The sequence below is a fragment of the Xyrauchen texanus genome, chromosome 8 (assembly GCF_025860055.1).
Source record: "Xyrauchen texanus isolate HMW12.3.18 chromosome 8, RBS_HiC_50CHRs, whole genome shotgun sequence".
NCBI lineage: Eukaryota > Metazoa > Chordata > Actinopteri > Cypriniformes > Catostomidae > Xyrauchen > Xyrauchen texanus.
This window is the reverse complement of record NC_068283.1, coordinates 39,435,397-39,447,369: the sequence shown is the minus strand read 5'-3', so window position 1 is coordinate 39,447,369 and position 11,973 is coordinate 39,435,397. Positions and strand designations below refer to the sequence as shown.

General features: G+C 39.2%; 1 protein-coding gene across 1 annotated transcript; it reads right to left on the bottom strand.

Moving 5' to 3' along the window:
* Positions 1-537: 537 nt before the first annotated feature.
* On the bottom strand, positions 538-5,408 carry LOC127647802 (protein Tob1-like). Its single transcript, XM_052132271.1, has 2 exons — positions 5,139-5,408; positions 538-2,538 (listed from the first exon to the last, which is right to left on the bottom strand). Exon 2 carries the CDS (start codon positions 2,350-2,352, stop codon positions 1,378-1,380), a length of 975 nt encoding a protein of 324 aa, XP_051988231.1. The 5' UTR covers positions 2,353-2,538; positions 5,139-5,408; the 3' UTR covers positions 538-1,377.
* Positions 5,409-11,973: the final 6,565 nt, after the last annotated feature.

Genomic DNA, 11,973 nt, shown 5'->3' with positions numbered 1-11,973 from the left:
TGTGAGAAACAGATCAATATTGAAGGCCTTTTTTTGATAGAAATTCTTCTCTCTGCCCAGTAGGTGGCGATATGCATGAAGACTGTGAATCACCAAACGCACAAGAAGAAAGTGAAAGTGGAGATTGACTGAGCAGGGAGGAGAATTTATTGTAAAAAGGACTTAAATATTGATCCGTTTCTCACCCATACCTATCATATCACTTCTGAAGACATTTATTTAACCACTGGAGTCACATGGATTACTTTTAAGGGATTTTTGGAGCTTCAAAATTCTGGTCACCATTCACTTGCATTGTGTGGACCAAAAGAGCTGAATGTTTCTTGTAAAAACCTTCATTTGAGATAAGCAGACGAAAGAAGGTCATACACATCTGGGATGGCATATAGGCTGAGTAAATTAGATAATTTTCATTTTGGAAAATACATATAAATATATAAATAATTACCAATATTTAAACTAATTTTCACCTTTAAAAGTTCTGGTACACATGTAGATGAATCAAAAGACCAGACCATTAAGACCAGAGAATAATTTCAAGCATTTTAATACAAACTTAATAAACTATCAGTCCCTCTTTACATGTAAGACACTGACTCCAAATACTTTGTTATACTATTTGTTTTTGTCAAGTATTGCACAATATTGGTACAAAATTAATATACGATTACATTATGTCCATAGTATAGCAAAAATCTTTGAACTCTTAACAGAAAATACAACTCTTGTTTTTTTTATCATTTATATTTTTTATATAATCCCAACACAATGTAATATTCTGTACACAATCTTTAGAATAGTAGATGTTTTTATAGTAGATGGATTCATTTTACAATTTCAATTAAAAAAAATATAACAAAAGCTGCTGCAGCCATCACAGATCACTGGAGTAGTAAAAAGATATAAATGCAAAATGTCATAGAAACAATATATATACTCTGATATTTTACAAACTCTCTACTAAATTAATTGTACATTTAGAAAAAAGATCCTCATTCAGTATTCAGGCCAATGGAAAATTGGCTATGTCGCTATATGCTGAATACTATTAGAGGCCTTGATTTGTTGTTGTCTTCTTCATAAAGATATCTTAAAACAGTCAGTAAAAATAATTTTGTGCTTGGTTAGCAAAAGAAAAAAAAATATATGACTTTAGATAACTAAGCTTGATTGTAAAACAAGCTTAATAATAAAAAATAATGACAAAAGTACTCAAGGGAACACAGTAGTTCACCCTCGGGCTCGTAATCTTTTGACTCATTCACTGGGACTTTACATTTGAAGTGTTGCTTTTCCATTTTCTTTTTCGCACTTTCCAAATATGTGTTCCCCACCATCCCATCACATATCTCTGGTCATTAGTAGTACTCTTGTTGTCTAGTTGGCCATCACTGGCTGGAATTGCTGGTTCGAATACTGCATGCTGCTCAAGCTGAAATTCAGACTGTCCATAAGGGACTTCTCGTTAAGGCCCCCGTAGGCCGCGAACACATCAAAGGCATTGTTGTACGGGAGAGGGCTGAGACTCAGTGAGGTCTCCCCAGGGAACAATGCACTTGGGCTGCCCGGACCCTGGAGGTTGGGGAACACAAACTCCTTGGCGTTTGGAGACAGGGCGGAGGGCTTCTGCTGTTGCCCGCCTAAGCCGACGCCGTAGAGCGAATGCATTGATGTAGACATGGCTTTCTGCTTCAGAAGGTTGTTTACATTTAGGCCCAGATTGATGGGGGAGGTTTGGGCCACCTTGTTTGCGTTCCGCCCATTGGTTTTCATTTTAGTAGAGCCGAACTTGGTGGCAGCGAAGGAGGCAGTGGTGAAAGTTAAATGTTGTGTGGAACGGCGCATGAAGGTGGGGCTAACCGCTGCCGATTGGCCAAAAGGCGGGGACGGGGAACTGGAGGTGGGAGACATGCCCACGGGTTCGCTAACTGGCATGAAGACCTGGGCTTCGGGGTTAAAGCTGTTTTTGATCTCCTTGTCCAACTCCAGCCCGTTCTCATTACTGTCATCCACATAGAGCACCTTGACGGGTCCCTTCTCTCCGATCTGATAAGACACCTCGAAAGGATCGATCCAGACACTGAGGTCCTGAGGCAGGTTGTTGCGGACATCCTCAATGTCCAACCCGCTTTCTTTGGCTGCTTTCTCCACAACTGGGTCCACTTTCTCTCCGACATGTATACACCTGAATCCAGACCCTTTGTATGGCTTGTCCGGGTACCAATGACCCTCATATTTCTGTTTCAGCTGTCGTTCCAACTCCTCGCCGAAAATGTTGACGCGTCGCCGGGGCAGCTTATTGTACAGGTATGAAATGATGAAGTTGAGTGCTACTTGGATTTCAAGCTGCATAGCTGCTGTGCCACCCTGAAGTTATTACCGTTGACTGTTTTGAATTCTCGTGTTGTCTTCTAAGCCACCAGGGGGGCAAAGCTCGCCTGGAGCCAGGCAAATAAACAGAAACCTGGGGGAAATGGTTGAAAGCAAAGTGCTGGTTGCAGAGGGAACGTCTCAATCCACAAACGACTGATCTAGTTCCTGGAGAGAAGAAAAAACAAGTAGCATGAATAACTCTGGCTCATTGGTTCATGGGATGCTTAAAGGAATATTCCATGTTCAATACAAGTTAAGCTCAATGGACAACATTTATGACATGTCGATTTCTACTAAATTTATTTTGGACTCGTCCCTCCTTTTCTTTAAAAGTAAAGAAAAGAAAAAATCTGGGTTGCAGTGAGGCACTTACAATAGAAATAAATGGGAGCAATTTGTAAACATTAAAATACTCAAAAAGTATAGCCACTAGACGTAAGCAACGAACATAAAATTGCTCACTAATCTTTTCGTGTAAAGTTATATCCAGTTTTAATTCGTTGCCATGACAACGTATGCCGCAAACCCTAAAACAACCATAAAATGACGATTTAAACAACTTTACAGCTCTAACAATACCCAAGTGTTACCAGAAGAATTAATGTAAGTGCTTTTTTTTTTGGTCAAAAATTGTCCCCATTCACTTACATTGTAAGTGCCTCTCTAGTCCATTTTTGCTTCTTTTTTTTTTTTTTAAAGATAAGGTGGGACATGTCAAAATAGTTTTTGGTGGTAATCACCATAATGCCACAAATGCTGTTGATTGAACTTAACTTGTATTTAACCTGTAATATATATTTAAAGCACCGGTACATAGATTACAGAAAAATTCAGGCTGTAAAACCCTTTTAGGTTTACACTTTTTTTAACTGGAAGCAACCTTTGTGTATTCATAGGATGACTCGCAAATTCTACTTGAGGTAACCCCGGACAAGGAAAGTAAAATTTTGTTTTACATAGCTACACATCTAGACAAACTACCCCACACCCTGAACAGCAGCTTAAACATCATGCTTCACTGCTTTAAAGAAGATATGCATTGGCTAAACTATTTAATCAACTTAAATTCAAGACAAAATTACTTCATTACTATTTTAGCATATGACATGCACACAATGTAATTAAACACCGATCAGACACAACTTTAAAACCACCTGCCTAATATTGTGAAGGTCCCTCTCGTGCCGCCAAAACAGCACCAACCCGCATCTCAAATTAGCATTCAGAGATGATATTCTTCTCACCACAATTGTACAGAGTGGGTGAGATATCGTAGACTTTGTCAGTTCAAACCAGTCTGGCCATTCTCTGTTGACCTCTCTCACCAACAAGGCACTCGGCCTGTCCACAGAACTGCCGCCCACTGGATGTTTTTTGTTTATGGCACCATTCAGAGTAAATTCTAGAGACTGTTGTGTGTGAAAATCCCAGAAATACTCAAACCAGCCCAACTGGAACCAACAATCATCCATGCAATTATCTAATCAGCCAAATGTGTGGCAGCAGCGTAGTGCATAAAATCAATAAAATCATGCAGATATGGGTCAGGAGCTTCAGTTAATGTTCACATCAACCATCAGAATGGGGAAAAAATGTGATCTCGGTGATTTGGACCCTGGCATGATTGTTGGTGTCAGATGGGCTGGTTTGAGTATTTCTGCTGATCTCCTGGGATTTTCTCACACAACAGTCTCTAGAATAAACTCTGAATGGTGCCAAAAACAAAAAACTGCTCCAGTGAGGGGCGGTTCTGCAGACAGAAACACCTTGTTGTTGAGAGAGGTCAACAGAGAATGGCCAGACTCCTTCGAACTGACAAAGTCTATGATATCTCACCCACTCTGTACAATTGTGCTGAGAAGAATATCATCTCGGAATGCTGTTCTAAGATGCTGGCACTGTTTTAGCTGGGACCTACACAATATTAGGCAGGTGGTTGTAATGTTGTGGCTGATCGGTGTATGATTGCATACAGACTCAGGAAGGATGCACTGGGGCTCGCGGAGCTGATAGTGTTATGTAATAACTAACATGCCCTGACTAGACCCTGCACAACCGTAACCAATCCACTGCTGTCGTCATAATCGAACTTTATATGTAGCTCGTTATCCATTTTCGTTAAAATGCGTCGCGTCACGCGGAGCGATAGAATCTAGTCATCGCGCGCACATTCACGGGTATGATCGTCGAACGAGCGAATAAATAGAAGATACGCTTGACTATTCAACCAAACGAATAAAAGGTTCACATTAAGCGTTAAATACAAGAATGCATAAGCTAAATTGGTTCCGTTAGAACATTTGAAGGGAGCATAAGCCGTCACAAGTCGTATCTTCGCTCACACCCAGTGCACGGGACAGATTAAAGAGACCATGGGAACAAAATGTACAGTTTAAGAACAGATATCTGTGAAGTAATCTATGAAGAAAAAGCATATCATTTAAAATATAAGAGACGCTGGATGGATGTAGAGCATTCTAAGAAATACAAACGACTATACAGGCAAACCAAACGTATATCCTATTCAATGACATGTGAAAATGTATAATTTGATTTAAATGTTTTTGATATCGTTATTTATTATCATAGTTAGCAATCCTTCTCAGGTCTTTATGTCTACGGCCCACGACTGACGCAGCAAGCTGCCTTCATTTAAATTCTCTTAAGGTTTTACTGACCTAAAATAGACACTAACGATCAATACTCGGGCATAATGGCCAATCACAATATAGCAATGCATCAAACAGTAATGCAATAATACTTACTTGCGTCTTATTAAATAAAGATATTCAGTAGTTGTAGCAGCCTTAACTAGTGCAAATAAACACACAATTGCATATATAAATACTTCCTTCGCATCGAGTTATTTAACACAAAACGTATTCCAGTTGGTAGACTTTTGAAATGTTTAATTTTCTTATCTTCCTCTGAGAGGTTTTTCTTCTTATTCTTCTTTTTTTTTTCTTCAGGTTCACTTTCCCAATAAGCTCCTTTTCACCCCGTCGATCTGGGTGTTTTACAATTTCGTCCCCAACTACTGTCATCCGCCTGTATTTATAGTTTTCCTCCGCCACGGGCACGCGGTGGGGCGGAGATGCGGTTCCAGAGGTCACAACAATACGAACGTCGAATCCCCACATATGATTGGTCAGGCTTGAGCGGTGGGGGCGGGTCCTGCTTTAGTAGTTCTTCAAGCCCATTGGCTCCTTTGACCATCAGTTAATGACGTGCGTTGTAATGCACTTACGTTGGACTCGTCGTAAAGAGTCTTTGACGTCACGCGTTACCTAGTACCACAAGAAAGACGAGCTATTCATAGAGGTATCGTTTATCATTTCCATGTTCATATTTCGCAAACATGACTGTTAAAGTGGCATTTATGCCCCTAAGTAGATCAAATGACTGAATAAATATAAATTGTAAGTAAGTAGTGAGCGGACATGTCACAATAGCGTAGCCTGTGACTCAACTGTAGATAATATGTTTCGCAGAGTTTGGTATGATTTAAACAGACAGAGGTTGCCATTTTCGAGGGGAGGGAGGGGGGAAGCATTTTTCATTTGACGAGCTAGCAGAAAATGCCGTGCTTATGCCTTTGGAGGTAAAACAATGAATAAAATCATTTTATTCACTATAGAAATTAATTCACTTGGCCAGGGTTCTTCAACCATTTTCAGGCCAAGGACCCCTTGAGAGATTGAGCAGGGACCCCCATTAAATAGTGAAAATTGAGTGTTGCATTTTATGCCTATAAAAACGTACATATTTGATGATGTTTTCATTGCAAAGCCATTAAAATAATCATTAAATGAAGTATAGCAGAGGTCTGCAACCTGTTTGACATGAAGTGCTATTTTTTAATTTTCCTTTTTAATCACTGTGCCACACCCCCCTCCAAAAAAGAAAACAAAAATAGACAGATAAACAGACAAACTTAAAGACACACTGTCCATGCAAGATTAAAAAAAAACTTTAATAAGGTTACTGATAGGCCTATACCTGGAGCTTTCATCTCATGTTAGTCAATTTTATACATATGTTTCAAAATTACTGTTGATTTCTGTAGGAGGAAAACATTGTAATGAGAACAAAATGACTATATGTACCTTTAATTATGTTGATTTGACAGTCACCCTCAGTGGTAACTATATATTTAGACATATTAAATATACATAGGTCTATACTGTATATTAAGTAAGTATAAGCTATTGTTCTGAAAGCAAAAAGCGACTAATAATTAAAGAAACTGTAGACTGACATTCACACACCACAAAAAATGTAAAGCAGATGCGTTTACTTACGCTAACCTCTACTGCAGCGCTGCTTAACATGATATGTGTTGCGTTATGAGCGGCTCGTAATGCGCATGGGCGATGGGCTAATATCGTCAAACTTTAACAATGTTCGCCGTTCTGTTTAGTCCATATCAAAATAAAACAGGATGCACGAATATGAGGAAGGATTACTGCAAGAGGAAGATTTGGCATGCAGGATCGAGGGGCTTCAGAATGTGGATGGACTAAAATACACACTCCTCTCTCGCCAGGGACGTGGGAGCGTGAGGATAAAATGCAAGCGTGAGGCAATCGGTTGTGTTCTGCAACTACTGCCGGGACCTTAAATAACATATAATGTGCGAGTAAGGGCAGCTGGTGAAGTTTCTGGTGCCCCCTAGGGAGTTGGTGCCCTAGGCAGACTGCGTAATATGCTTATAGGGAATGGCGGTACTGTCTCTCACTCGCGTGTGAGTGATTATTACGAGTGGTGGATCAAACAGTAATTTATGGACCCCATGTGGCACCGGACCCCCTATTGAAGACCCTTGCTCTAGGCTACATAAAAACAATGCTTTGCAAACAAATAGTTTTATTCTGAAAAAATGAATAGATGTTTGGCTAAGTATTTGACGTCTTAAAATGGGAAACTGAATAAATGTAAACAATACAGAACCAATGTGGAAATATTTTTTCATATATTTAATCAAATAACTACATACCCCTACCTTACACATACATTACCATATGTATGCCATTCTGTTATATGTTCTATTATTTGTATGTCTATTTATACTTGTTTTATGTTCTGTGTCTCACTGTAATGTTCAGTGCACTTTAAACACAAACAGTACTACTAACTTATAAACATTATCGGTGTAGCAATCAAAACCAGTTATTTAGTTGACCTAACAATAAACTACTATGTTTTCTTAACGAGTAATGATGTTTTAATTTTAATCGAGTCTATGTTTTTGAGTAAACATTGCCAGCATCATAATTTTTCGAATCTTGGGATTTAAGAATCGATATCGAGACGTTCAAATGAAGATTGTGATTAAAACAATTTTTTTTTACCCACCCCTAGAGATTATTATGCTGCAATTGTGAAAACAGCGACATTAAAAATTTAAATGCGGTCTCTTCGGTCTTGAGTTGAACGCGTTAATCCTCTGCGAGTAACCTGAGGAGCGCACAGCTCCTCTTGAACTGGGAAAACTTTGCCCTGATAATTGCCTCGCTTAGATACTATTAAACGTTAAAGTGGAAGATGGCACATGGTAAAATGCTGTGTTAAGCCAAAGAAACAATTTAATGGTTGATATTTACTGCCAAGTACATTTAAGTTAATTTATTAATTATTATTTAGTCGTATTGATGATGATTTATCCATGGACTATTTAATAAAAGTGTAACCAATTTAGCTGACGTCACTGTTAGCTTATGAGTGCAATTCAAACTAGGATCACACATCACATTTTTAACTGCCCCAGGCAACCAAGTCTTAATGATGGGTATGTACATGATAAGAAAAGAATGGACCAGGGGTATGATTCAGTTAGACACAGCTCTGACAGTGCACTCCCTGTTGTTTATACAGCAAATAAGCAACCAAAAGTCAAGTGTTTGTCTGGCCAGGATTGTAGCATGAAAGGCCATAAAGATTTGCATGTGCTTGTCACTGTGTACTTCAGACTCCAAATGATATGTAAATTAATCTTTACTCTTTCTGCTGTCCGTTTCAGAGCTCCTGTTCATAATGGTATTTCCCACTAGCTTTATATGTTATTGAGATTAAATTAGATTTAAACATGTTTGATGAATATGATCACAAGGGGAAGTCCAGGGGCATGTTGTTTCCAAGAGTTATGGAAACCTAGGATCAGCCACATTATGCCGACTCACTGACAAGTGCCTCCTCCTATCAGAAATTCTTGCATCAGCATAGTATGTTTATCTTCCCCTGTGGTGTGACCAGAAGTGTGTTGTGTCAGCAGCGTGTTGGGCCACCTAGGTTCTGAATACAGGAAGTAATGGCATTTGCATAATCAGTGACAAGCAGGGGTGCTTTAACTGACCTATTGGCCCATGGGCTCGCTGTTCTGTTGAGGCCCCCTTCCAGTTGTTGACCGAGGAGTTGGGTGGAACTGCTGTGTGATGAATATGCACTACACAGACTTTCACAGTTGCGCACTGTCTCTGTGTCAACAACAGCATCTCCCTTATTAGACACACTCCTCCCACGAACATGGATAGGGAAAAATGGGGTGGAGGACGGCGTGAGCTGGGCTCTTTGGGAGTTGTAGGCCCCTTGGCTTTAGCCTGTGTTAGCCTGTGTGTTCATGTGCCTCTGATGACAAGCACAATTCAGACATTGCAATTTTCCATGTAATACTACATTTGTACTCCACTGATGGTTAGGTTTAGGTTTGAGATTTGGGTTAGGGGGTTCACAGTTTTACAACCTGTGCAGCTGAAAACAAATCACTTTTGGCACCCCTCCGTGGACATTACACCTGGAAAATGCCACTCACATGTCCCCATACACCTAACAATACTTCCCACTTTGGCCACGGGGTGCAGTGTTGCGCATTTCAGTAAGCACAGACTGATTTTAGCTAAAGTTTGTAATTTCACTGCAATATCAGTTTGGTTTGATACAGTTTCTATGACTGCACTTAAAAGGGTGATCTACCAATCTAGAGCAGAAAAGAGAAAAAGAATAATAAAGGAAGACTGAAAATGTGCCCTTTAAAAACAGGCTGCTATACCTGTTTTGTGTGTCTTGTTCTAGATGATGGTATGCTTTGATTTTACTCTTCTACATGTAAACTCACTAAATCCAGTATTACTATGAGAGGACATTCCTCTAATGAGGAACTGTATACTGTAGCATATAGTGATCATGTGTTTCTGTGCCTAATGGCTTGTGGTTTTTATGCCCCATTGCAGCTAGGAGAAAGCAGCCTAATTTCTCGGGAAAGACAAAGCCCAATTGTTCCCTGATTGGATGCACTGCTGGTTTTTCATATGAAAGTCAAACATACACACAGAAATTCAGAACGTACACTCTGTCCCTGCAGCCACACCTGGGTTCATCCACCCTCTTTTTCTCTACCTCCCTTTTAGCTACCGGTCTTGGATGAAGTTTTGACATTGCTGATTGCTATTACTTAACATGGAGCTCAGAAGTGGGTTTGCACAACAAACAGATGTTCTTTGATGTCAGCTGCTGTGAGGGGGTTGTGAAAAATGCGAACGTTAAACAGAAGTAGGAGGAAGGTGTCAGATCTCTAATCACTGTGCAGTGCTTTAAAAAACAGTCTTGTAAAGTATTGTATCTCCTAATACAAAAACTGGTATATACAGTATTTACTATCATCTTTTCCATTACACGACATCAATATGTATTAGGCTCTTTAGAAATCTGAATTGTTTTATACTGTGTATTGCCTTTGCATTGTTTCTAAGGATTACAAAGTTGACACTGACCTGTTACACTGACCTTATCTTCTCTTTAAATAGGCTTTAAGCCACAGTTACAACATCGGCTAACTGATCCAGAGGCATTGGATGGGAGCTAAATTATATATGCTGTCAACCAAGTGGTTTTGCAGCTTCCTTCAAGCAAATGTTAAATTATTTTAAAGACGCCAAAAGCAAAAAAATGACTGTGGATTTTCTTTCACTTTAGACAGTTTAGATTATGATGTTTCACAAATGCCTTTGCAATTACAGGAAATAGATCTATTACATAAACCAAATCATATTTATCCAGCTTCTCTTCTCCAGCAGTACGATATGTGATTTAGTTACTTGTTAAACCACCCACCCACAAGTGCAAAATATAGCCTCAGCTTTACTTCATGTATGGACTAGCACATTTAGGGTAGTGTGTGTCAACATTGTAGATAATTGATTTTCCATCATGTGTGCTACACCAGTAGTATTTCCAAAACTACTGCATTTAATTAACATAGCATATTACAAAATTCAGCCCAGTAGAGACTGTATTTAAACGGTAAAGGTTATTGACATTTGATGAAAGCTCAAAAGAAGAATGGGGCAAAACCTTCTATTACACTTTTTTTGGGAGGCTCCAGAATGTATTGATTTCAGCTTGATGCATTTTTTATATTAAGTGACAAATGTATTTTACGGGCCACATCTACCTAGGTTTGATCATGAGACTTTAAAGCTATTACCGCCACACTTATGTAATGATTTAATTATTCACATATATATTAGAACGCTTTTGTTGTTGTTGTTTAACGTCATAAAGCTAGTCGTTTGTTTGGAGAAAAGATTGAGACTATGTAATGCCTCTTTAATTCAGGCCTATTTCCAATACTAAAGGGTGTCTCAAGACACCAAATGTAATTTCAGTTACAGTTTAATCAGAGGGTAGTGATGACATTTTAGCTCAGCTAACTTTGACATTTTAGCTTTGACTGGTCAGCTGCCCTTGAGTTAGAAAAAATATCCTAAAATGCTAAAAACACACCCACTTACACATACTGCCACTAAACCTCACACAATCGCACCCAGACAGCAAATAGCACATGACTGAGCGTGACATGTCCAGACATGTCAGCTTTGCCAGGGTCTGTGTGGAATAATTTATGATGTATTATCTTGACAACAAGAAAGAGGAATATCCAGTCAGTTACATTGTAGCCTAAAAATCAACAAGCCTAGATAGACTCTGTGCACGCAGAACTCGAACACCTATCTTTTGTTCCTTGCGTGTTTGTTTAATACTTACCTTCAGTTACAATATGAGTGTATCTTCTAAGCTTGGGTTGAAACCATTTATTATATTCAATCCATTCTGCAGATTCCCAGTGCTACAAGTGACAATGTAGTTTTAAGTATAACAGCTGTGTTTCAATACAGTTAGAGTTTTATGAACACTGTTTGAATTGAAAATGTTTTCTGTCCCAGAAGAGAATCTCAATGATACAACAGAAACATGTTTTTGGCACATCTGTGACTTCAATGTGGCTTTGTCTTTACTGAGTTTGCAAGTTGCTAGCCCTGAGGCACCATTGAGGTTGGAATTGGCAGAGAGAGTGTGAAGGGGCAGAGAAGAAATAAAAGGAAAGGTGTGAGATAAAGAGGGGATGGTTGACCCTAGATTAGGTGGCAATGCAGACCAGGCCCATTTGGCTTGGACCTGCTGTGTTGGCTGGGAGAGGATAGCACATAAGCATCCTTTTCAGCATTCCACACATCTCAAATCAGCACTGGACACAAGCTGAAATTTTAAGATTGCTTATATGTTTGAGACATAGGAGAAGTTCGGAGAATAATGGAAACTGAGAGG

What these genes read in the sequence shown, in the direction of transcription:
- LOC127647802 (XM_052132271.1), bottom strand. Translation starts at nt 2,352, where the DNA reads ATGCAGCTTGAAATCCAAGTAGCACTCAACTTCATCATTTCATACCTG.